General features: G+C 37.9%; 2 protein-coding genes across 2 annotated transcripts in view; both read left to right on the plus strand.

Moving 5' to 3' along the window:
* Positions 1 to 3,300: 3,300 nt before the first annotated feature.
* On the plus strand, positions 3,301 to 4,236 carry LOC149501344 (uncharacterized). Its single transcript, XM_089733946.1, has one exon. It carries the CDS (start codon positions 3,301 to 3,303, stop codon positions 4,234 to 4,236), a length of 936 nt encoding a protein of 311 aa, XP_089590072.1.
* A 3,074-nt stretch (positions 4,237 to 7,310) lies between these two features.
* Positions 7,311 to 27,174, plus strand: part of LOC114240500 (fatty acid synthase) — a 32,591-nt gene continuing 12,727 nt past the window's right edge. The window contains exons 1-27 of the mRNA XM_089734019.1: positions 7,311 to 7,848; positions 7,948 to 8,140; positions 8,370 to 8,490; positions 8,569 to 8,772; positions 9,714 to 9,830; positions 10,055 to 10,233; positions 11,717 to 11,859; positions 12,147 to 12,350; positions 15,305 to 15,491; positions 15,644 to 15,803; positions 15,873 to 16,042; positions 16,268 to 16,419; positions 17,342 to 17,525; positions 17,966 to 18,114; positions 18,752 to 18,933; positions 19,242 to 19,361; positions 19,678 to 19,787; positions 21,010 to 21,200; positions 21,918 to 22,069; positions 22,484 to 22,738; positions 23,285 to 23,393; positions 23,478 to 23,597; positions 25,272 to 25,381; positions 25,675 to 25,825; positions 26,257 to 26,428; positions 26,722 to 26,834; positions 26,926 to 27,090. Coding sequence (XP_089590145.1) covers positions 7,708 to 7,848; positions 7,948 to 8,140; positions 8,370 to 8,490; positions 8,569 to 8,772; positions 9,714 to 9,830; positions 10,055 to 10,233; positions 11,717 to 11,859; positions 12,147 to 12,350; positions 15,305 to 15,491; positions 15,644 to 15,803; positions 15,873 to 16,042; positions 16,268 to 16,419; positions 17,342 to 17,525; positions 17,966 to 18,114; positions 18,752 to 18,933; positions 19,242 to 19,361; positions 19,678 to 19,787; positions 21,010 to 21,200; positions 21,918 to 22,069; positions 22,484 to 22,738; positions 23,285 to 23,393; positions 23,478 to 23,597; positions 25,272 to 25,381; positions 25,675 to 25,825; positions 26,257 to 26,428; positions 26,722 to 26,834; positions 26,926 to 27,090 — 4,254 coding nt within the window. The 5' untranslated portion in view covers positions 7,311 to 7,707. The remainder of the gene's footprint in view (positions 7,849 to 7,947; positions 8,141 to 8,369; positions 8,491 to 8,568; positions 8,773 to 9,713; positions 9,831 to 10,054; positions 10,234 to 11,716; positions 11,860 to 12,146; positions 12,351 to 15,304; positions 15,492 to 15,643; positions 15,804 to 15,872; positions 16,043 to 16,267; positions 16,420 to 17,341; positions 17,526 to 17,965; positions 18,115 to 18,751; positions 18,934 to 19,241; positions 19,362 to 19,677; positions 19,788 to 21,009; positions 21,201 to 21,917; positions 22,070 to 22,483; positions 22,739 to 23,284; positions 23,394 to 23,477; positions 23,598 to 25,271; positions 25,382 to 25,674; positions 25,826 to 26,256; positions 26,429 to 26,721; positions 26,835 to 26,925; positions 27,091 to 27,174) is intronic.

Below are 27,174 nucleotides of genomic sequence, written 5' to 3' on the forward strand. Positions count from 1 at the left end.
CGATGCGAACGCCGTTGCAAGTTATACGTACGCGCATACTTCACACTTAGATATACGAAGCGAGCAATTAACTAGTGCAACGGCTCAGGTGGAGATAGTATCCAACGACGGTAAACGTCACATTGCGCGCGCTCTGCTCGATTGTGGAAGCGAGCGATGTTTCATCACAAAGCGATTATGTGATTTACTTAGTATTCCTACCATACAGTCCACTACTCACATCAAAGGTGTCGGAAATTCTATAACTCACAGTGCGCAATCATGTGAAGTTGAAATAAAAGCAATAGCTGGCACTTTTATTACGCGCTTACAATGTTTCGTGCTGCCCGAGATAACTTCTTCGTTGCCGCCCGTTTCTATACAAAGCGAACCTTTACAATTACCTAACAACATTCAGTTAGCCGATACGCACTTTAATGAAAGACAACAAATAGATATTTTAATCGGTGCGGACATGTTTTGGGACTTGTTAAGTGAAGGAAGGATGCGCTTGCAAAATGGACCTTTACTTCAAAATACAAAGTTAGGTTGGATTATTTCGGGACTTATGCACTCCAATAATTCAAAATGCGACAATTCAATTCATTGCAATTTTACACAAGCTATCGACAATCAATTAAGAATGTTTTGGGAACTTGAGGAGCTACCAAAGGCTAATTTATTAAGCGATGATGAGATTGCATGCGAAGAGCATTTCATCAAAAATACGATGCGAACAGCTGATGGTAGATTTTGCGTCAAAATACCTCTCAAGCGTTCTCCAGACATTTTGGGTGATACATACACGATAGCTGAACAACAATTTTTATCACTTGAAAAACGATTACAGCGCAACCCTTTATTTAAAAAAATGTACACGGAGTTCATGAACGAGTACTGCAGTCTAGGGCACATGACTCGTGTAGACTTATACGGTACGCCACATTATATCATGCCGCATCACGGCGTTCTTCGTAATCACAGCACCACAACTAAGTTGCGCGTTGTGTTCAATGGTAGTCAAAAATCTAGCTCCAACATATCACTTAACGAGTTGCAGTTAGTCGGCCCACCTATTCAGGGCGATTTATTTTCTATATTGTTAAGATTCAGACAGCACAAGTTTATAGCATGCGCTGATATCGAGAAGGCATACAGACAAGTATTGGTCGATGAACAGCAGCGGGAACTTCAAATGATCTTATGGCGCGGAAATCCAAGTGATCGTCTCGAGTGCTACAAGTTAAACACGGTCACATATGGTACTGCCTCTGCTGCATTCCTCACTGTGAGGTGTTTAAAGCAGTTAGCAGCAGAGTGTAATAACTTGGATGTTCAATGGATCATCAATAATGATTTTTACGTTGATGACATGATCACAGGGTCCGATTCCATAGAACATATTTTACGTTTGTGTCACGAAACAAAGAGAGTCCTAGAATCCGGTTGTTTTCCACTACGCAAGTGGACATTCAACTTTAATGCGAATGACTGCAACTTAAATAATATTAACATATATCAAAATAACATAGATCTATCATTGGGTGAAAACGTTAACTGTCGTACACTAGGCCTAGGTTGGAATAATTTCACCGATGAACTGTATTATCACACTCAGTTCAAAAGTGATAATAAACAAATTACTAAGCGTTTTATACTTTCTAGTGTCTCTCAAATATTTGATCCACTTGGTCTACTTAGTCTTTTTATAATGATGGGGAAAATATTATTACAAAAAATGTGGTTACACAAACTAGACTGGGATGAACCCGTTCCCAGCGACATATTAACGTCTTGGAACCAATTCGAAAAATCGCTTTCGATTCTGAACACTTTACGAGTGCCGCGACTCGTTATTGGCTCCAACCCTAGTTACTTAGAACTACATATATTTAGCGATGCCTCGCAGTTGGGCTACGGCGCTTGCGCATACATTCGAACTATACATACAGACTTTACAATTAGTGTTAAACTTTTGTGTTCAAAGGGTAAAGTAGCACCTATCAAACCAGTCAGTATTCCCCGATTGGAATTATGTGGTGCTTTATTGAGTGCTAAATTATATAAAAAAATTACACAATCACTGCGTTGTACTTTTCATCAGGTATATTTTTGGACAGACTCCACAATTGTCCTAGGGTAGCTTCGTATGACACCAAGTTTGTTAAAAACCTTTGTTCAGAATAGGACTGTGGAGATACGCGAGCTCACGAAGGAATACCCGTGGCGCGATCTAACTCACAATAATAGTAGCTCTGACATCCCTGTCACAGAACCTGAAGTACTACCTGAAGTTAAATTTTTTTTTTTTTTTTTATTTATTGATTAGCTGTGTGGACGAGCTCACAGCCCACCTGATGTTAAGTGGTTACTGGAGCCCATAGACATTTACAACGTAAATGCGCCACACACCTTGAGATATAGTTCTAAGGTCTCAGTATAGTCACAACGGCTGCCCCACCCTTCAAACCGAAACGCATTACTGCTTCACGGCAGAAATAGGCGGGGCGGTGGTACCTACCCGTGCGGACTCACAAGAGGTCCTACCACCAGTAATTACGCAAATTATAATTTTGCGGGTTTCATTTTTATTACACGATGTTATTCCTTCACCGTGGAATTCAATCGTGAACATTTGTTGAGTACGTATTTCATTAGAAAAATTGGTACCCGCCCGCAGGATTCGAACACCGGTGCATCGCTTCAACACGAATGCACCGGACGTCTTATCCGTTAGGCCACGACGACCACATTCGTTCATACGTCATTTCTAATAACAATAAACCATATAAGTTTCCCTTTGAAAGATTTTCTAATTTAACTAGACTGATTCGTGCGGTTGCCCGTTTGAAGCGCGTTGCATATAACAAACACCATGCGAATGACTCACGGACAGGGCCCGTGAGTGCAAATGAATTTCAAGAATCATTCAATTTTTTAATTCACTTAGTTCAACAAGAATAATTTAGCGATGTTTACGATTTCTTGACTAATAACAAAGCGTTACCTAGGAAACATAAATTGTCAAATTTAAATTTATTTATAGATGAAAATCAAATTATTCGAGTTGGGGGTCGGCTCAATAATTCATTAGAATTCAATTACAATAAAAAACATCCAATTTTAATTTCATGCAAACATCATTTTACCGTCATACTTTTTCGTTGTGAACATAACAAACTTCTACACGCTGCACCACAGTTATTGCTTTACACATTGAGAGAAAAATGGTGGCCACTAGGGGGACGCAACTTAGCCCGGAAGGTATTCCACGACTGTGTGTTGTGTGCACGATTGCGAGGCAAAACGCCACAACCTATCATGGGCGATTTACCTCCCGAACGGTTGCATCCAGGCTATCCGTTCATACACTGTGGTGTAGACTACGCCGGTCCAGTGCTCATATTGAATAGAAAAGGCAAAGGAGCTAAAACTGTCAAAGCTTACATTTGTTTATTTGTATGTTTTACCACTCGCGCTGTGCACTTGGAGCTGGTTAGCGATCTCACTACGGATGCTTACTGTCTAGCATTAAAAAGATTTATCTCTAGGCGTTCAAAACCTTCAATAATTTATTCTGATAATGGAAAATGCTTTGTAGGGCTCATGAACGAATTTACAAAATTTTTATCAAACTGTTCCGAAGATATTGTTGATTATGCCACTATTACTTTTAAATTTATTCCCCCTTACGCGCCTCATTTTGGTGGATTATGGGAAGCCGGAGTAAAGAGCTGCAAATATCACCTCCGGCGTATGTTAGGTAATGCGCATTTAACCTTTGAAGAGTTGAGTACGTCACTGGCTCAAATAGAGGCTGTAATGAACTCCCGACCTCTCACCCCTCTTTCCTCACATCCACACGACCTCTCCCCTCTTTGTCCCGCTCATTTTCTAGTTGGTCGTCCGCTGACTGCACCTGTTTGCGCTGACCTGCAAGAAAGACAACTATCCAGTCTGACCCGGTACCAACGAGTCGAACAAATACGCCAACATTTTTGGAACCGCTGGTCCAAGAAGTACGTGAGCGAGATGCAGACCAGAACAAAATGGAAGTCCAAGCACTCAGACCTGAAACTGAATACGTTAGTGGTAATCAAAGACACCAACTCTCCGCCACTCAAGTGGACTCTTGGCAGAGTCACATCGGTCCTACCTGGCCAAGACGGCGTGTCAAGACTTGCCGAAATCCGCACTGCCTCAGGAACCATTAAGAGGGCATTTTCCAAGATATGTCCGCTTCCAGTTGAAGTATGATTAACATTGAAAGCGACCCTGCAGTCTGTCAGCTTCCAAGGCCGGGGGCATGTCTATGCGCACAAAAACTACCAAAAAAAAGGGAAATCGGCCAACGAGCACTACTGCGACCGCACCGTCACTTCTCTCGCAGCAACCTTACGCACAACACCTATGTACCTGTTATATTGTCACGGCCGTTATTTCAAATATACTTTGGAAGGAAAAATAAAACATTCATTTCGTTTGTACACCACTGCTTGCCTCCTCTTCCTCGCCAACAGTTGGCTTTAACTCATTTTCGAACACCCAAACTCGTGACTGCTTTTTTGTTTCGGGTTCGTACGCGTATATCCAGGATTCGTCACCTGATACAATGTTGTATACAGCATTTGAGGATCCTGCGTGGAATCTTTCGAGAGTTCTGACGCACCATGTAACGCGAGCCGCTTTTTGCTCTTCACAGAGCGAATGCGGTATCCATCGGGAAAACAACTTTTTTACACCTAATTGTTCATGCAAGATTATTTGTATTTGACTCATGCCAATGTCTAAAGTTGCCTGAATTTCGCGGTATGTCACATGTCGATCTTCCTCAATCAGCTTACGCACAGCATCAACGTTTTCTTGGGTGACTGCAGTTTTTGGACGACCTTGACGGGGATTATCACTGAGCTTGACAAGTCCACGTTGAAACTCAGCAAACCAGCGATAAATTGTGGTTTTGGATGGGGCTTCATCACCAAATGCAGAAATCATCCGGTCAACACACTGTTTTTGTGTTAAACCACTTCGAAAGTCATAATAAATCATCGCTCTTGAATCTTCTCGAGTCAATTCCATTTTCTCAACGATTAAACAAGTTTGACAAGACCGAGAATCTTTTTTAAATAAATAAATGGTATTCGAATTTTAAAACCAAGGAGTTTTCAATTAAAAAGATTTTAATATGACAGGAACAGTGGAAATATTCCATTCCCGATACTTTTAGTGCAGCCCTCGTATCGAGAAAATTTTATAACACGGACAGTGAATGATTAGGTTGGAGCATTAATACAAACAAAGTCACTAGAGTTGCTTCGCAGACTTAAACAAACTTAGGCATAAATCTGTATACACAATTCTTCTTGTGTTGTTTGTGTAATTCGATCGTTTTAGCACAAATAATGACTACAATCAATATAAGAAATTAAAAATTTTAAATACGTAACCTTAAAATAATTTCACGCTTAGTCTGTTTTAAATATGCAAATGGACAAAACAAATGATTTAATTAACAAAATAAAATTATAAATGGAGCGTGGTTTCACATTGAATATTATTGATTTAATGTCTATCCACTGCTGAAGTTCGAAGTATTGAGAGAAGGACTCTGACGAATATAAAAGGTAATACTTTTTAAGTTACAAGAAGTAGAGAGCTGAATAAAACTATTTTTATCGATAAATTTATGAATTTGCCAGCGTTAAACTTTTTTCGGCCTTCAAACACGAATGATTTCACGTGACAGGAATCTAAAGGATTACCAATTTTATATTAAAACCTCAGTTCGTCCACCCACAGGTGCCCACACACCCATAGTGCAATAAAAAATAAATTAGACGGATTTTAGGCGCCTATATTATTTTTCATTCAGGGTTTTATGGACTTTGTCTATTTTCTTCTATTGTTAATAAAGAAATTTAAGGATAATGAAATATGTTTCAGTCAGCCATTCCTAATTATATTTTATAAATACATACATACACAATAATATTGCAGTTACAACATTTTTCTTTTCCACTTTTCCTGTCTCTGTCGGCAGGCACCGCCTAAATTTGTCAGTTCGCATGAAGCGGTGTCTATTGTTACCGCGCATGCGCTGCTTAAGATAAATAGTTGGTATGGTTATATTATTAGATGGCGTAAAACGTGATCGATTAAAGCGTTCGTAACAATCGCCATCCATACTAGCCCTCGGACCATAATGCGTTTAACACATCGGGGGACAGATCGGTCACGTGCACCGGACACGGTGGGATCGTGCATCGGTTCCCAATCGTGCGCGGTATTCCACAGGGGTCAGTGCTCGGTGCTCTTTTGTGGAATATCGGGTATGACTGGGTGCTGAGGGGTGACCTCCTACAAGGCCTGAGCGTAATCTGTTACGTAGATGACACGTTGGCCGAGTCTGCTCGTTGCTACCGTTAGGGTGGCGCATGTCGTCGGCAAAATCACGAGATCGGGAGATCAGGGCCTCGACGTGGCGCTCAGTAAATCCGAGGCCATGTGGTTCCACAGGCCCCGGCGAGTGCCACCTGTCGATGCTTATATCGTGGTTGTAGGCGTCCGTATCGGGTTCGGGGTGCAGTCGAAATACCTCGACCTCATTCTGAACAGTCGTTGGACCGAACCTGGTCCCTCGTTTGTTGGGGGTGGCCGGGGCGTTAAACCGGCTTCTGCCCAAAGTCGGGGGGCCTGACCAGGTGACGCGCCGTCTCTACACAGGAGTGGTACGTCAATACTATACGGGGCGCCCGTTTGAGGCCGTGGGGGTGACGCTCGTCGCTGACTATCAGCGGCGGGCTGACCTTCGTGTCAGGGGCGTGGGCTGTCCCAGCCCCAGTGTGGGCAGAGCGCGTAGGACCCAATCTCGGCGGTCCGTTCTGGAGTCATGGTCCAGACGGCTGGCCAATCCTTCGGCTGGTCCTTCGAGGCGATTCGCACCATCTCGCAGGAGGCGCGTGAGAGACGCACAAGCCCGTCACCATTGAACGGAGGCCAGGGAGGCGGTTCTCGCCCAAACCCTTGCCCTTTAAGTGTTTCGGATCCACCTCACAATGTCGGTCTGGGGACTGGCGAGGGAAGCCTAAGAAGACGACGTGCAAGCTGCAATGCACGCGTTTTACGCAAGAGCATCCGGGTGATAGAAGACCGGCTATTCTCGACCCACGCTGATACTGACCCAGCGAGGTATTCCGTAGGATAACTCACTCTAACCGGCGCCATCTAGGCGGGCTTCGAATAGCCTGCCCACCAAGAGGGATCGTGGTCGTGGCGCCGACGACTGCCGATCTGGTGTCCCGAGGGGGTGGGTAATTTTTTTTATTGCCCTTGTAGGCAGGCGAGCATACGGCCCACCTGATGGTGAGTGGTTACCATCGCCCATGGTCTTCAGCAATGCCAGGGGCAGAGCCAAGCCGCTGCCTACCGAGAGAGTGCTCCACACTAAACGACCATGTTCCATTTGTTCTTCCAGAACTGTTCGTCATAGTGTCATAGAGAAGATGTTAAAACAGTCCACTCCTTTCGTTTAAATGAGCAAGTAAATTACGACGAACCGTGTATCACAACTAATTCTAGTCCAGAAGGTTTGGAATCGTTTGTTTTGGATTTAAACTAAAAGAACACGCGATACTCAGTCGTCTTTTTAAATGAACTCAGTAATCGATAGCACACATATTTGTCTTTAAGAAATTATAATTACAATGTTTATTTTTTTAAGGTACAGAGATGGCTTCAGTAGTGAATGCTACCGTTCACGGTGAGATGAAATGTTCACCAAAACGTGAGCGGATTGTTATCTCAGGAATGTCTGGCTTATTCCCTGAGGCGCATTCCGTCCGAGAGTTTGCTGATGTTTTGTATGGCAAGGTATTATGAAAATTGATGTATTTGTATAAAAAATAATATAAAAAATCGACAACTTGATAACGTAGTATCAAAAAGTGTCTTGATTTTTTATCCTTTTAGATCAATCCTGTAATAACAGAGAATAATCGGTGGATGCATACGCCACGAGATATTGGCCCGTACACGGGAAAAGCGCCGGAATTACAATATTTCGATGCCCAATTCTTCATGGTTCACCAAAAATTGGGAGAAAAAATGGATGCTATGTCTAGGAAATTGTTGGAGCAATCTTACCAAGCTGTTTACGATGCAGGTTAGATCTCAATTTTAACAGGAAGCTCATCTTATGCCTAGATAAAACTAGTAACGAATCATTTAATTGAAAATAATTTATTTCTGATTTTTTACGACAGTACACTGTTAGCCGTGGAGAGAACGTGAACTCGTTATCCCTAAAAAACGTGGCTACAAATTTCTTCAACGATTACTTAAAAATCATAGCATAAAATTCTGTGTCATAAAAACATAGTTTTATTTTTCAGGTATCAGTTGTCATAGCTTAAGCGGCAAAAATGTCGGAGTATACATAGGTAGTTCCTTTTCTGAAACCGAAACCACTGGATTTTTTGATACATCTTCCAGCAGAGGCTTTGGAATAATGGGGTAACAATTTTTTTTATTAAGATGTCCGATTGAAGTATCGTGATTGAACTATACGATAGTTTACGGTATTTTTTACAGATGCAGCAAAACAATGTTTGCGAATCGCATTTCTTATTGGTTAAATGTGAAAGGTCCGTCGATGGCCGTTGACCAAGCTTGCTGTAGTTCATTAACTGCTCTAGACCTGGCATTTGCTGCCATCAACAGGGGTGAATGTGAAGCTGCTATTGTTGGAGGATGTAATTTGTGCATGCTTCCTGCAACGTCCGTTCATTACAGCAGGTTAAATATATAGTCATTAGATTTTATATAATAATCTAATCAAAAGAACTTAAGAAATATTTCGTTATTAATAATAATTTAAGGTCCTAACCATGGCCATTTTTTACAGTTACATGTGACTGAATTGTGGGCACTGAATTTTTCTTATTGATTTTTATTTGCCGTGGGACATTTTATAGCGCTGGCATAAAAAAAGTATATGGCCACTTTTTTTTTCTTTTGGGTTTCGTAAAACGAGACTAGTGGATTCTCCAGAGAATAGGCAGTTCATCAAGTCATTCTAGCATACTGCGATTGGCAATCTGCATGTCAAATGTAAAAATGCATCTTTGTGATTCTTCTTAGAATTTGAAAATGCCAGCTAAGAATCAGTGCGGGTGGTTAAGTAGGAAATTAAAATAAGAATACTATTGGAAACAGAAATTAAAAAACAAATACGAGTAATATAGCTTTGATCTTCTACGATGTGATAGATATTTTCACCCCAGCAGCTCAAACATGCCGCTTTTTGATTTTGACTCATATCAAATAATAAACGTTAACAAAGTTTTTTGCATCTCGTGTTGTTGAGTCCTTCACTACGCTCAGGATTCTAAGATTGAATCACTTGCTACTCTCGTGAATCAGACATAGGATCCTTCGCTTGCTCGGGACTCAAAATCAGTACTCAAAACCAAAAACAACTTTGCTCTCTTGTTACACAAATAACTATTTATGTCGCGGTAGTCATCATTTAACAAAACCATTTTGACAAATACCTCAATCTTACTAATTATATTTTCAAAATAAGCTCTTATACTACTCCGAACAACAACATTAGGACCGTCGGTTTACCAAACTATTTTACCCGCTTGATGTAAAATCTTCTTTTTGTCGTTACTCTGAAAATCGTATTGTCTTCTGATCTTAACTCACCTTAATACCTTTTACTAAATTTTTAGAATTAACTCAGTAGCCAAAGATGGAAGAACTAAATCGTTTGATCAAGATGCCAACGGATGTGTTTTATCTGATGCTATCAATGTTATTTTCTTACAAAAAGCAAGTGATGCGTTGAGGTAAATAATGTATCTTTCTATGCTTCATATGTATCTTTTTGAGAAAAACTCCTATTTATTATAATCAAAGTAGCTTAATGCTCCTAAATTAAACCATGCACCGGGTCAACAAAAATTGTGGTCTTGAAATTAGGTCGGATTTATATAATTAGCGATAGCGATAAGGACTTAGAAATCTATAAGCATTTAAGTGGTTTTGATTTTGATCAACGAATTTGTTTTAGAGTATACGCTGAAGTAATTCATGTCAAAAACGAGTACATATCTTTGAGATCGGAGAATGAGTTCCCGAAATGCGGTTTCTACAGGAATCCCCAAGAGACAGCAAGTTTTTTGAGGGATTTTTACACAGAGGCAAAAATTCCTCCCCAAGCTGTCGATTATGTAGAAGCATATGGAATTGGTACATTTTTTGATTAAGTTTTGGTACTGAATTCGTGTTTTGCATGTGTCTCCAAATCTTTAGTATGTAATTGTTTCGACGATTGCCATCTAGTTTCACTTAAATACTCCGAACTCTAAATGACCTACATATACCTAGTCAGGTCATAAGTAATGTCACACAGTAAAAACTTTTCTTTTAGCATGCTGGCCACAAAAAAGTTTATTGAATTCGAATTTCGAATTGTTCATGAAAATAAAATGTATAATTTTAGAATTTTACTCATTTTTAAATATGGAGTGGACGCTTAAAGAAGACCGTGTTGCAGTTATTGCGTTGCATCGTTGCGGTTACGCGCCAATTCAAATTTTTAACATACTGAAAAATTTGAATATAACCATAATATTCGTTTATCGTACCATCAAACGATACAATGAAGACTCTAGTGTAGATGACAGGTCAAGAAGTGGTCGCCCTCGATCTGTTAGGACTCCAGCAGTGATAAAAGCTGTGAAGGCGCGAATCCAAAGAAATCCCAAACGTAAGCAGAAACTGTTGGCCCTTCAGATGGGGTTAAGCAGAACCACGGTGAAAAGGGTGTTAAATGAAGAATGCTTCGAGCATGTCGAAGAAAAACAGGGCATCGTTTGAATGCTCGTCTAATGGACCTGAGACTGAAGAGATGCCGCGCTTTGTTGAAGCGGTACGCGGGGAAAAAAAATCGAGAAATTCTTTTTTCGGATGAAAAAATTTTTACCGTAGAAGAGAGCTACAACAAACAAAATGATAAGGTGTACGCACACAGTAGTGAAGAAGCGAGCAACCGTATTCCGCGTGTCCAACGAGGTCATTTTCCATCCTCGCTCATGGTATGGTTAGGAGTTTCTTATTGGGGTTTAACATAGGTACATTTTTGTGAGAAAGGTGTAAAAACGAATGCAGTTGTGTATCAAAATACAGTCCTGACGAACCTTGTGGAACCTATTTCTCATACCATGTTCAATAACAGGCACTGGGTATTCCAACAAGATTCGGCGCCAGCTCATAGAGCGAAGAGCACACAAGACTGGCTGGACTTCATCCGGCACGAAGACTGGCCCTCCTCCAGTCCAGATTTGAATCCGTTAGATTACAAGATATGGCAACACTTGTAGGAAAAGGCGTGCTCAAAGCCTCATCCCAATTTGGAGTCACTCAAGACATCCTTGATTAAGGCAGCCACCGATATTGACATGGACCTCGTTCGTGCTGCGATAGACGACTGGCCGCGCAGATTGAAGGCCTGTATTCAAAATCACGGAGGTCATTTTGAATAAACTTTAGTGTCATAAGGGTCTATGCTTGGTTAAGTTCATTTTGGTATATGAATGGTTACATAATGAATAAACTTGTTTCAATTATTTTACATTAAACACGCGACAGAATTTATGACCTGACTAGGTACAATTTCATTACAAAAAATGGAAATTTTAATCTAACAAAATCCATTATTCATATTTTAAAGGTAATCCAGAATCAGATAAATCTGAATTGGAAGCATTGGATGAGGTATTTTGTAGCCACAGGACCGATCCTCTGTACGTAGGCAGTGTGATGTCCAATGTTGGTTTCACCGTAGCAGCTAGTGGCATTACATCAATTACAAAAGTAAGTACGACCCATCAGGAGCTATACATTCATTTTTGAATTCTTATTAAATTAACCAATAGCATTTTGTGAAGATGATTCATTGAGGTTTTAATTCAAGGTTTCATTACTTTATATCCATTCGAGTTAAGACATGTGACCTTACTTACCCTTTCATGTGCCCATATTATCTCTACACCAAAAAAAGCATTGTGGTCAGAAAAATTTCGGTTATGGCATTCCCGACCCTATAACCATAAATAAGATTAATTTTTATATAATCATTTGAAAATATTTCCAATTTATAGGTTCTTCTTGGTTACCACACTCGCTTGCTTGCTGGTAATTTGCATTATAATAAACCGCGCCAAGACATACCTGCTATAAAAAATGGGAAAATTCGTATTTTAGACGACCACCATTCATTTAATGGAAATTATGCAGCTGTCAATGCCTTTTCTGCAACCGGTGTCAATGCCCATGTTTTACTGAAGGATTTTCGTAAACAAAAGGTAAATATTAAGTATCAATATTAAGTATTGTATCATTATTCTTGATTTAAAAACCGACGCATGATTGTGTAGTTTTATTTTTAGTTTATAAAGTAGATCGTTAATATCGTTAATTACTAAATAGGTATTCATTTGATTTAACTGCTACTATGTATATACTTCTTATAAATTTGACATATCGCTCTTACGACAAATAAACATTTAGCTGTTTTTGACGTACATAATAGGATATTATAGAGAATTCTGAGTGGAAAAATGTGTTTTTGTGAAAGTGAATATTTAGTCATCTCAAATATATTTGAGAGAGACCTTTCTTAATAAATTTTGAGTAATCATTTGTTGATTAAAATAATAACTAACATTTTTAATTATGGATGGGATGTCAACGGGAAAGAAAATTAAAGATAAAGAAACCTGGTGGCGGCTGGTGGTGGAGCGACGACGTTTAAAAAGCGCTTAAAGAAAAGAAGAAGTTCTTTAAGGAATTTCAGAACACAGATTTCCCAGATTTGGTTACGAAAGAGAACTTGAAGACAGCATATAAAGAGAGCAAAAAGGCAGCTAAAAGGCTGTAGTTATTGCCAGGGCCAAGGCACAGGATGCATTGTATGAGTCACTAACTAGAAAGACGTGAACGACAAAAACACCTGTATAGCATAGCCAAACAAGAAAGAAGGATGGAAGAGATATTAAACACATTAAGTGCGTGAAAGGTAGAGCAGGAAAAGTGTTAACAAATGATGAGGAAATAAGAGGTAGATGGAAGAGGTATTTTGAAAGGTTGATGAATGACCGGGGTGGTGAACTACAAAATGTTCCGATAAATACTAGGAAATAAGTATACAAGAAGCACGAAAGGGTGTACAAGATAAGAAGAGTGGAAAATCTACTGGACCTGATGGTATCCCAATAGAAGTGTGGAAGTTTCTGAAAAGGGATGGATGGACGTGGCTGACTTTATTCTTCAATAAATTGTCCCAAGAAGAGGCCATGCCTGACGAGTGGTGCAAAAGTTCATTCGTACCTGTATTTAAGAACAAAGGTGATGACATACAGGTATGCGACAATTATAGGGGAATAAAGGTGATGTCACATAGTATGAAAGCTTGGGAGAAAAGAGCGAGATAGCGAGAAGTATGAGAGATGAGAGTGAGGTATCACAGAACCAGTACAACGGACGCCATTTTTTCCCTGCGCCAATTGTGCGAAAAATACCGCCGTGCAAGTAAAAATGGGCACGTGGTATTTGTTGATTTGGAAAAAGCGTATGATAGCTCACAGCCCACCTGGTGTTAAGTGGTTACTGAAGCCCATAGACATCTACAATGTAAATGCGCCACCCAACTTGAGATATAAGTTCTAAGGTCTCAAGTATAGTTAGAACGGCTGCCCCACTCTTCAAACCGAAACGCATAACTGCTTCACGGCAGAAATAGGCAGCGTGGTGGTACCCACCCATGCGGACTCAGAAGAGGTCCTAACACCAGTCAAGAGGGCTGGCCTTCTATGTGTTTGTACATTATTTATGCCTTTAAGTTAAAATCCTGTGACCCTGTGAGGTTCTGTGGTAGAGTATGAAAGTGAAAGGAGTGCCAGGGAAATACCAGCGGCTTGTTCGAGCTATGTACGGTAAAGCTAGTACGTACGTACGCTTCGCAACTAGCGATACCGACGAGTTCAGTGTTTACGTAGGCTTACACCAGGGATCAGCTTCAAGCCCTTGCCTGTTCATCCTAATAATGAATGACCTAATATCGGACATACAGGAGGAGGCGCCTTGGCGTATGCTGTTCGCCGACGACATAGGCCTGAGATACAGAGTAGATTGGCAAAATGGAAAGAAATATTGAAAAACGTGGGTTTGAAGATCAGTCGAACAAAAATCGAGCATATGTTTTGTGATTTTGGTGGTTCTTCAGACTTCACGCCAATCGCCTTAGATGATATACCTCTGGCAGTCTGCTCCCACTTCAAGTACCTCGGCTCTGTACTCCAGAACGACGGCAACATAGACCGGGACGTAACAAACCGAATAAACGCTGGTTGGGTGAAATGGCGACAGGTCTCTGCAACAGCATGCGATCGTAGAATGCCTCTTCAGCTCAAGGGAAATATTTACAAAACGATTATTAGACCTGGCGTGCTATATGGATCTGAATGTTGGGCGACGAAAGTAAAGCATAAAAGAGGAGTGCATGCGGCAGAGATGTGAATGTTGAGATGGATGTGTGGAGTGAAAAGAATGGACAAGGTAAATAATGAGTATATCAGAGGAAGTGTGAAAGTAGCCTCGGTAATCAACAACTTAAAGAGCGGACGGTTAGTGTGGTATGGACATGTGATGCGTGCGTAGAGAGAAGATGCATGTGACTAGATGTATGGAAATGGTAGTGCAAAGTAGATGGGAAGAGGTCGACCGAAGAAAACATGGATGGAGTGTGTGAATGATGATGTGAGAGTGAGAGGAATGAGTGTTGAGATGACGGCTCATAGAATAGAATGGAAGAGAAAAATTAGCTGTGCCGACCTCACCTAGTGGAATAAGGTGGAGAAAAAGAAGAAGGTTTTTAATTATGGACAGAACGAAAGTTTGTCGCAAATAAAATTAATAAAAAACCAAAGAAGTCCCCTGTCAAGGCCCAGGTGAAAATTGTATCGAGGGTTGGGAGCGAAAGGCAAAACATAAACTAAGAACGCAAAAAAATCAGAAAACATCAATCAAAATATGGTAACGTGTTAAACCAAATAAGAACGCAAGCGCTACGAAAAATATTTTTTCTTTCTCTATTCTTCCATTTTACATATTATTATATATAGCATAATTTTTCTTACCTGAAGTTTTTTGGCCACCGGCATGATAAAACACATTCCATTGCATCATCATCTAGATGAAGATCATGTACATATCATGTACAAATCTTGTAATTTTATTATTTTTCTTTAATTAATTATAGGATTTTACTAAATACAAATCCAGTATACCACATCTGGTCACTGTATCTGGGAGACAAGACTCTTCAGTAAAAAAAGTACTGGATGATTTAAAATCAAGACCTATAGATCCCGAAGAACTATCACTGGTACACAACATACATTCGGTGGCAACTCCAGGGCATTTGAGTAGAGGCTACACAATTCTTGGTGAGTATTGTTGAAGTTCATGAGTTAGAGATCTTAAATAATTGTATTTTGAGAAACAGGTTATGATTGTCTTATTTTTATATAATATAAATAACTTATAATTTTTAGTTGATAAAATTCTTCGAATGTACCTTATTTATGTTTATTTATAGATACAAATGATACCAAAACAATAACTTTAGGCGAAGAAGTGAACTACTTCGATAGTGCCAAACGTCCTTTATGGTTTGTCTACAGCGGGATGGGTTCTCAGTGGCCGGGAATGGGGGCGGAACTGATGGAAATTCCTATATTTTTCGCAGCAATCGAATGGTAAAGAAAACTTAGAATAATATTCAAATTATCAATGAATGGTCTGCTAAATGAAGATATTTCTTACAGGTGCCGAAAAGCTCTCGAACCTAAAGGAATAGACATAGTGCATATTATAACATCAACAGAGCCTGGCATTTTCAATAATATCCTAAATGCATTTGTGGGTATCGCAGCCATACAAATTGGATTAACTGATATATTGCGTTCATTGGGCTTGATTCCTGATAATATAATAGGTAAGCTATAATGTCATTTCTCATGATTAAAAACTCAAAATTTGTAAAATATTATGGTAAAGAGATAGTCGGTGGTTTTTATTTCAACTTAGGATCGTGCTCTTTTTGTTACGGTATAATAATTAGCATTTTAAATGAAGTAGAATAAAAATTTGAATTATCTAAATAGTCCAATAGTAAAAGTATGAAAGTTCAACATTTTCTTATGAGTGAATTGAATTTTAGGACACAGTGTTGGGGAGCTCGGTTGCGCGTATGCAGATGGATGTCTAACAGCAGAGGAAATGATTCTGGCAGCGTATTCTCGTGGCCAAGCATCTATCGAGACTAATCTCATTAATGGGTCCATGGCTGCTATTGGAATGGGATACAGACAGGTGTGCATTCAAAACTTCAAAGTAATGAAATGAAATCATGATAAACGAAAACAGTTAGTTAGTAATTAGCAGCTAACGAATATACAAAAATAAATTAAGCGCGGATAGAATTCGCACTTAGAGGATTCCGTATAAACATCATTTTGCATGTAGATGTTTGTATATTTAATATTTAGAATTAAGCTTATTTTCGATACAGACTGAAGGTAAAATACCGATAATTTATATTCAATTAATTCCGAGGCTTTCGATTAATTCTTTTTAATGTATACAATTGCCTTTCTTATGGTAATATTTCATGCCGCATTTAATATTTTTTTGCATAAACTGCCAATCACGTGTCTCTCGTGTGATGTACAGGTTTGTTTGTTCCTAGCCTGTGTGTTTATATATTTAAAATGTATACATATGTATGTCAGTTCATTGTACCCATAACACAGGGAATCTTAATTTTGGGTCGGATGACAATGCGCGAGTTCTTGCCAGTTATTATTTATTATTTTAAAAACATATTACGAACAAAATGTATTTCCTTGGTAATTGGTGAGTCTAAATTGAATTAGCAATGTTGCTGTTTTCAAAGTGAGCTTGGATTTAATTAGGGAGCCCCTAAACGGGATATTTTTACTGCAATTTTACTTAATTAAGTTATGAGTTTTCAATTAGCGGCTTTAAAATGAATCATCAAAGTTTGAATAACTAAAATTTGTTTGAATAATTAAAAAACTGGGCATTACTAAATGCATTAAATGTTTATGTTCATTAATAATAATAATTATAAATTATGTTCTTAAATAAACCTCCTAGAAATTGTGAACTCTAAACATTTAGAGTTAAGTTAAGAGTCTAAATATTTAAAGTTCACCATTTCTAGAAGTCATAACTTGTACTGTTCTTGAAATTCTTAATACATTTTTTGCAGATCCTACCCATATGTCCTCCGGAAATAGATGTGGCATGTCACAACGGACCTGATTCCAGTACTATATCTGGTCCAAAAGATGCAATTACTCAGTTTGTAGCTGAACTGACCACTAAAGGGATATTTGCTAAAACTGTTCCTTCTGCAAATATTGCCTATCATTCTCGTTACATAGCTGACGCCGGTAAGCATTTTTATTGTATTATAAATTACGCCCAGATAACAATGATAACAATGTGTGTAATTAAACTGGTCCCTTAATATCGGGTATTGTTGTAATATATAAAAAAGAAATTATTACTTTATTTATTAACACTCAGAATATGATAACAGAACGGGAGACGTCAAATTGGGTCGCAGTAGATGTCTATGGATTCTGGTAATCACTTAACACTCGTTCACACATCTCAAAAGTAATACTAAACATAACATTCTAGATTGTAGTTCTTATTTTGAAATTATTATTATTTATGGTCTAAATTTTTTATTAAATTTTATGTTACCGCACATTTTCACACGTTTATTTTAGACAATATAAATGTTTTTTTTTATCTTTACCTTTGGAACGATATTAAATATATGATGAAATTTATTGTTAGAAAAATAACGTATTCTTTGTTCAAGGTCAAAATCTATTAAAATTACTAAAGGCTGTGATTAAAAACCCGCGTCCAAGAAGTAATCGTTGGATATCTACTTCCGTTCCTCGAGACAATTGGAATGATCCAGTGGCCAAATACTGCTCTGCTGAATATCAGACTAATAATTTGTTGGTAGGTAAAAACCCATAAATATTTTATTGGTTAGCCCTTGGACATTACCCTTGAAGATTTAATTTTACACTGGTAACCACATTAACTTACAAGATTTAGTAAGGTTTTGATTATACATTTTATTTTTGTAACATGATATGTTCGCTGTCTACACACGGTACTGTTACTCTGTGAATAGTTTCTAATAAGACCTTTTGCCGTTTTATTGCTCTTCGAAGGACAATTACAATAGATTTGAGACTTTAAGCCCATTTCTCAAGGTGACGGCATGTGCATTAAGCTGCTCAATAGTTCTTTCAGTGAACATAACAAAAAGTGTTTCGTGGATTAACTTCATACCAATATGGTGTATTAAAAGAAACAAAACGAAAACAAACATACACGATAGTTTTGCTTTCCAATTTCTTTTAAAAGTATTGTTACGACGGTACGAGTAGCGCCATCTTTCATTAAATAGCAGAAACTGATTTGCGTTTGAGTTTTAATAGTTACTTCTGTTAAAAGGTTTTATTTAGGTCGAGCCTAGTGCGTAACAATATTTACCGCTTCGGAATACGAATGATAAATGTTTAAGCTCTACAGCTTTGTTATTGATGCTGTTGCCAGTTTTAATTTATCGAACATCACCCTGTTCCAGAGTCCAGTTCTATTCGAGGAAACATCTCAATTAATTCCAAGCGATGCCATTGTCATAGAGATAGCTCCGCGTGGATTACTGCAGGCCATACTTAAACGTTCTTTGCCATCGAACTGCTTTAACATTTCTTTAACTAAGAGTGGATCCAGCAATATATTACATTTTCTCCATACGATTGGAAAGTAAGTTACAAAAAAGACTTCAATTACACTACTTCGAATTATCACATGTACTAAACATTACTAAACCGATCCACCAATATCACAGTGTGAATTTGGATCGACGGATAGTAAATAATTATTTGTAACGAACGATGAAACTTAAGTTGGTGTGATAGAAATAATAGTCGTTGCAGAGCTGTTGGTATGTTTAATGGTCTACAGTAAAAATACTTTAACCGTAACGTTGTGATTATTTTTTCAATAAGAGAAGAATATTGTAAAACTTTTTAGATTAAACTTAATTTAACTTTAGGATATTCGTTATTCAGGTTATACATGGAAGGATGTTTGCCTGATATCAAAGCTTTGTACCCAAAAGTAGACTTTCCAGTATCAACCGGCACTCCAATGTTATCACATTTAGTAGAGTGGATGCACGTAGAAGAATGGTACGTACTTCATGATATTATTTATTTAGATTAGATTATTTACACAAATTCTTCTCATATATTTGGTAATTACGTGTCTTCAATATTATTGTACATTGTACATATATGTATGTTATTAATTATATGATGTATGTACGCTCCTCAATAATCTCATTATCAATTTCCTCAATATCCTAATAACCTAAATATTTTCCAATAAATCGAACAAATAAGAAAACACGCATGAAACGGACTAAAAACCAACATTAACCTTAAGGTGGTCCTTCGAGTGATTGATTCACGGAAATTATATTAATTATTGTATTTTTAAATGCAGGTACGTTCCGAAACCACTAAATACTGAGAATATATGTAGTGCAATCTGCGAATATTTTATATCTGTACATGATGAAGAACATAAGTATTTAAGAGGAAATGTTTCGAATGGTAAGTGGGTTTTTTTTAAATAGTCCTTTTTATCAATGAGGGATTACTGGTGGCCCGGAATCCAGTTTCACCAGTGGGATTTGCGAACAACTGCCCGAGCGCCTCCAAAGGAGACCGAACAACTCAAGGGCAGCTACTTCGCGAATGAATCTACTACCGGATCGGAATCGCGACCCGCTGAGAAGATCCGGCGAGAAACTCAGCGGGCTGATGTTTAGGTTAGATTGCACGTCTAACTCTTTGCCGAGTTCGACGAGTACGGTTACCGGAGTCCCTAAATCTGCTCCTAGTGTTAGAGCTGAAGGCGTTTAATGCAAGGATTATTGGATCTGATGGATCCCTAAGGACGTGTCTAGGGATTAAGGTTCCTGATCCGAATGCGGGAGGAAATATGTGTTGAGTTTCCCCTTCGAAATAGCACCGCTGTGCCTTTCGCCGGGTTAATGTCTATGCGCCATTTTCGGAACCACTGTCTTAAGGATACTGCGTTCTGGAGTTTCCTCGCAATTACGGACTTGTTTCTACTCGAGTAGTAAACGGTCGGCCGTCGGCGAATAAGGTCAAATGGGTCGGCGGCGACCGGGGAATGTCGTTAGTAAACAAGCTAAAGAGGAGCGAAGAGAGGACGGACCCTTGCGGGACTCCGGCCGTGGAGGTCGCGGGGAGGAGCTGGTTCCCTCGACCCGATATCGAAAAGAGCAGTTCGACAAGAAGTCCCCTATGTTGAGCACGAGACTGTCCGGCACGCTAATGTTGAATAGTTTGAAAATCAAACCGTTTTGCCAGACTTTGTCGAACGCTTTTGCGACGTCGAAGAAGAGAGCTTCCGTGTAGATCGGCTTTGGTCGGTTAAGCCCTACGAGAATGTGCTCTGTGAGGTGGTTCACCTATTGTGGCTTGAGTGATTTGCGCGGAATCCGAATAGTTCATCAATGAGAATGCCCGTGCATAAGATGAAGTCTCTGAGGCGTTTATACAGCAGGTGTTCATACAGTTTGCGTAGAGACATGATGGGACTAATCGGGTGGTTTAAATAGTCCATGACAGGTGAGCTTGCAGTTTCCATGGTGGCGAGTGGTAAAAGTTATTTATGATGTTGAATGATGAATACCAGAGTACAGCCAAGTCGCTACCTGCCTTAAAAAAAATATATGATCTACTTCTGAAGGATATGTCATATATTTTCTACTTAAAATTTTAAAAAGTGTAGTATTTTTTACAGGAAAAATGATGTACCCTATAGGCGGAATATTAATGCTGGTATGGGATACACTTTCTATGTCAATGTCTTTGCCTAAGAGGAAAATATCGGTTAGATTTATCGATTTATTTATCGATGTTCAACCAGCACTTTACGAAGAAAAAATATTAAAATTGCGCGTCGCGATCAATAAGGGCGATGGACTATTTGAGGTTAGTGTCCCATATTAGCTGTATTATTAAAAATGTACACATGTATGTAAAACATAAGATATAAATCTGCTTAATTTTGTAAATAGCACTTATGACGTTTATTCGTGTGGATATAATCTGCAATGTGGATCATGTGGTTGCATGAACGAAATATAGTCTCTTTTTTGTTTTTTTTTTTTGTCCTCTTCTTCAGGTCTTTGTAAATCAACAACGAAATTCTGACTGAAACTGTTTTAGTAATGATAGTCTACATATGTAGTTAAATTGTTAAGAATCAAAATAAATAAAAAACAGTAACCTGGTGTCTAACCAATGCCTAGTATTTAACCAATGCCTAGTATTTAACCAATGCCTAGTATCTAATCAATGCCTAGTATCTAACCAATGCCTAGTATCTAACCAATGCCTAGTATCTAACCAATGCCTAGTATCTAACCAATGCCTAGTATCTAACCAACGCCTAGTATTTAACCAACATGCCTAGTATCTAACCAATGCCTAGTGTCTAACCAATCGAAAACTTCATAAAAACGAAAAAGCAAGTAATCCTTTATGAGTATTTTTCGTTCAAATTATGAGCAATTTTTAGTATAAAAGTAATCAAGAAGGTAAAACGAAACTGGTTACAAATTGTTTTTATTGCTCAAATACCTGTAGATTCTCACTCGAAACTTCGCTTATGCTTAACATGTTGAAAAAACTATATTAACTATTCAGGTTACAAATGATGGATCCAAAGTTGCAAGTGGAATTGTTTTACTGGTTAGCAAAAATATATTCGGAAAAGAAACTCATACAACTGAAACTCCAATGACCTTGAACACGAATGACTTCTATCAACTACTACAAGAAAAGGGATACTCTTACAGGTTATAAGGCTACATTTTACCCTGAATCAATATCAAAACATATAATGTATTTATTAAGGCTTCACAGGCGCTTCTAAATCGTTATAACTCTCGATCCGATTTGGACTGCAGTGACACCAGTGAAGAGAATCGGCAAGAAGATCAGGACTTGCTTCTTTACGAAAGATATGTACCCACAACATGTACAAAACATCATTAAATCGGAATCTTGAGTTTAAGATTACTTGCACTAGAGGAAGCAGACCTGCGTTACTAAGCTTTGAGCAAAAATGTGGTCGAGCTACTGTGGTAGAGTGCAATTGTTACCATATTTACTATCAATTTATTATTTTACCCAAACATGCTTGCTTGACAGAAAATACCAGGTTAAAATGGTACGCAGTTTTGTTATTGTTCGATTTTTTTTTATTTTAGCGAAGATTTCCGTCTGATAAAGAGTGTTAACTTGTCTTTATCAGAAGCCATGATAGAATGGCGCGATAACTGGGTGACATTGATTGAGAATATGCTGCAGCTTGTTATCCTGAATCAGAACTATGATGGTGTTTTACAACCAACTCAGATTAATAGAATTTTTATCGATACCATTGAATCTTCAAATCAAACTTTTACAAAGCATGGAAAATCTATGTTAAAAGTAAATTTTTCAAACATCTGCGGTTTGATACAGTAAGTGCGCGCTCATTTAAATATTACACTTATTATAATCTTTACTTAAGCGTAATTAAACTAAACTAAAGATTAAGCGTAAAAAAAAAAAATTTTATGACAGATATAAGTGGTACCGAAAATAGTGTATGAATTCTCTAAAAAATCAAAAGTATGACGCCGCCCTGATTTCACTTTTTAGGAAAATCCCTTGATTTATAATTATAATTACACAGATCCCGACACAGCTTCAATTTAAAAAGTTTGAGTGGTGGTTATTGAGAATCAAATATTTCATTGGATCATTAATCTAAAATTTCGAGCTATACGATACCTGTACAAAAAAAAACCTACAAAAAAGCGGTTACCGTAAAAGTAGATTCGATCGAAGGCGTTTGATGTGTGAAGGCTTTTTTTGGCGATATATCACTGGGATGATCGTAACTGAAGGTTTTTACACAAAAATTTCACTGAGAAAATTTAGTCTAGCGAAAACTTGTTATTCGTGTTTCCAACTGCCAAGGAAAGATCTTCGCCCTCCAAAGACCTAAATTTCCATTGTTTTAGAGGTCCAGGCGTATATATTAAGGATATTCAATTCCGTGAAACTCCTCGAACTCCATATCCCATTAGTCTGTTAGTTCCGTCGAGTGAAGAAAAAGGAAAATTGATTAACGTGAGTAACTTTATTATAGACAAGAGTATAGACAATCTGAAAGGATTAATAATAGAAAATCACAATTTTAATACTTTATTTTAGTTCAAAAGTGTGACTAGCTCATACACAAATGCGATGCTCCAAAGCGCGGAAACTGGGAACGTTAATTCCTTGCACTGGGCTGAAGTTTCTGAACCAAGTGGATCTGGAGTACTTGTTAAGGTAAACACAATCAAATAATAAAGATATTGGAAATAAAATTATTTTTTTGAATTGGAAACATAACTGTAATATATTGTTCTTAACTTCCAACACTAAATATTGTATTTGTAATTTTTGTTTTGTTTTGAACCATGCGTAAATACAACAACAACAAAACAGAGAATTCTGCTAGTAATAATGTAACTGTAACTATATTTGAGACCTTAGAACTTATATCTCAAGGTGGGTGGCGTATTTACCTTGTAACTGTCTATAGGTTTAGGTAACCACTTAACACCAGGTGGGCTGTGAGCTCGTCCAACCATCTAGGCAATAAAAAAATACTGTTATAGGAATTAAAACTGTTAGGTTTAGTTTAAGTTCGAGTTGATTTCTGCTAGTCTTTGCTTCTTAAATAACCAAAGATTCGCTTTTGAACGTGCGTACGCCATAATATGATGAAATTCCTAAATAAATATGTAAAATTAAGAAGGATGTGAAACACAGGAGAACCTTTAGGGATTGGTCACATTTCTTTCATATTCCGCTTCACAAAAGAAATTAACTAAAAATGGTAACAAGTATCGGCTATTATCTCGAACATCTCTTATTTATATGGCGCAACTTTATGCAGCTTAATATGTATAAGGGACTTTGGATAAATTCCGCAAAAACCAGTAATTGGGCCGTGATGTGGCGTTCAAAAAAGTGATTTCTTCTAAGAGCATTAAAATTACAATTTATTCTGTCAGCCATAGTTTTTTTTTACTTTTAATCGATATAAGTAACTCGCAAATCGCAAAACGAATTACAGTACGGTACACAAGCGACAATCTGCAATGAAAGCAATCGATCACAGAATCCAATAAGTATTCAAGTTGAGTCCACAATAATACAATAATAGCTATAGACACAGATAAATGAGCCCGTCTGCACAGTATTCACATTATTGTACCTTAACACTGCTGTAAATGATGGAATCACAAACACTGGAAGCTCCGAAGAAATCAAAATTCAAAGTGCCTTGACACGATCGACCTTGGAAAATCTCACGAAGATAATATAGAAAGATAAGAAAATTAACAAAAACACGGTGGTTCACTTAATAGTTGATTATTAATCCTGAATAGAGTTGAAATATGGACGATAAATCAAAAATAGCATAAATAATTTACTGTCTTGAATGACGTGCTAGAGGGGGTCGCGGAGAATAATTTCTATCCTGAGAGAGCTGTATGGACATGACACAGGGAATGAAAGTTTGTTGAAATGATTGGTGGTGTTATATAAGGAAGAGAAAGGAGTTAACATTCATACAATCGATTACCCACAACATGAACAAACCTCCCTTTGGTATACATTGCATGAATAAATAAGGATGAAGAAGTCAATTTATCAGACTGTTCATGACCATCTCGTCGAAGTGTACAGCTAAATGAACTAGACAGATTTAGAAACATTTGCATACACAGCATTGGTAAAATGAAACCAATGTGCGGCTTTTTACTTTGACACGATACCACTAAAGTTCATAGTCATTCCCACCTTCTTAGAAGCTCTTCCCAGAAAAAACTTTCTTCACTTTCCGGTAACTCTTTCAAACCTTAGTGGATAGTATCAGATCATCCAGAAAATTTCTGGTTAATTACTTTTCTATCATTAATTAAATCGGTCAAGCAAAATAAATGGTTCTAGGTACATTACGCAAGTCTTTCAAATTACGACGGTAAGAAGGCCTCAGGAACAGTACCGCATCGAGCCAGCGAGAACTATTATGGAATAGACTTCAGTGGGATAGCCGAAAGGTAATCTATTATTGAAATATTATTAATATTCTTGGTAGCCTATTGGGATAATATTATTATGTAGTAGGACGTGGTTGAAACAACATGGATAATACCAGCAAACTAGCTTCTTCTGTGATTGTATATACTCATAATCAAATTAGTATTTAGCAAAAAAAAATACAATTTTGTGATTGTTATTAATACAAATTTTCTTAAATAAATATTATTAATGTAAATTTGATTTTAATAAAATGTGAAGTTTATACTAGATTTTCAAAATTATTTTACATAATTGTTCGTTTTTAATGTAGCGGAAGTCGTGTGATGGGTATAGTTCATCGTGGTGCTTGTCGAAATTATGTTCGAGCTCACCCCGATCTTTTGTGGCCAGTCCCTGATCACTGGAGCCTCGAAGACGCTGCCACAGTTCCTTTAGCTTACGCGTATGCTTTTTATTGTCTAGTGAGTGTCGTTTGTTATTTTTCGTGTTTATTGTTACCAAAGGCTATATATAATCTGCCTAGAATATCACCAAACCATCAACTTCCAAAAGCGTCTTAAAGGGTGATTAATTCACTGAAGCGGGGGCAGCGGCGATCTATCAGTATTATACCAGCTACTGTGATCGCTAACCAACATTAACTTGTTGCAATGCGTATCATAAGGTCCCTTGGATAGGCGCGTTCTGGTTCAAAAATTGGGCAGCTGTTACACAACTCAATTGGGATGTCGATCTCATTTCTCTAGCGGGTGGTGGCATTTATAAATTATCATATCTGAGTTCCGATATTCACTTTACACTAAGTGGGCCATGATTTCGTTCACTATTTTGATATTACGTATCAAAACACCTTCTTATTTCAAAATCTTGAGATAATTTTTTCGATTTTTAGGCAATCAAAGCTAAGCTGTGCGCCGGTATGAAAATACTTATACACGAAGGAGCTGGAGCACTCGGCCAGGCTGTTATTGCCATCGCTCTGGCACACAAATGCCAAGTATTCACTACAGTAGGGGATGTAAGAACGAAAAGGTTCTTGAAGAAACTATTCCCAGAATTGAAAGGTATTCAACAATATTGGTTTTGAAAGCAAATGTAGGTACTCCCAGCCCACCTGATATGTCTTCACGGATAGTCATGATTTTATAACATTTTGATTAAAATTTATACGGAAGTTATGGTTTCATACAAAAAAGGAAGTTTAAACACCGAATGGGTGTCTTTGTCCACAAACTGTTCATTATTTGTTAACGAGAAAGCCATTACAAGATATATTCCGCATATTTTCTTGCTCCCCTTTTAGAGATAAATATAAATAAGTATACGGCATATACTTATCTTTAATATAAAATTTCAGAGGAACACATTGGGAATTCTAGAGACATCACTTTTGGGGACATGGTTCTAACAGCGACAAATGGGAAAGGTTGCGATATTATAATAAGCAATGTCCAAACATCACTCAAAAACGTAAGGAAAATATTATGTATGCAGGAATTGCTTCCGAAACGTAAGCTAATATGAAAAGGCAATAAAATAAACTTATCGTTTTGAATTGCAGGTTTCACTTCAATGCGGTAACTATCAGAGCGTTATTTTTGACACGGAACAAATTGAGAAACGCGAGAACTTTGAATTGCGTATGAACAGTCTGATTAATGACAGATCCTATGTAACTACTAAGTTTGAGTCAATTTTTGAATTTTGGAATTCTGAAGAAATCAAAGTTAGTATTATATAATATTAAAGATTCATAATTCGATACTTTTATAGTTATAGATAAACAGACGAGCTTATGGCCAACTCATGT

This window comes from Bombyx mandarina, chromosome 16 (assembly GCF_030267445.1).
Source record: "Bombyx mandarina strain Sakado chromosome 16, ASM3026744v2".
Classification (NCBI taxonomy): Eukaryota; Metazoa; Arthropoda; class Insecta; order Lepidoptera; family Bombycidae; genus Bombyx; species Bombyx mandarina.

Bases quoted from the DNA above. Each gene is read 5' to 3' on its own strand.
- LOC149501344 (XM_089733946.1), top strand. From the start codon at position 3,301: ATGGGCGATTTACCTCCCGAACGGTTGCATCCAGGCTATCCGTTCATA.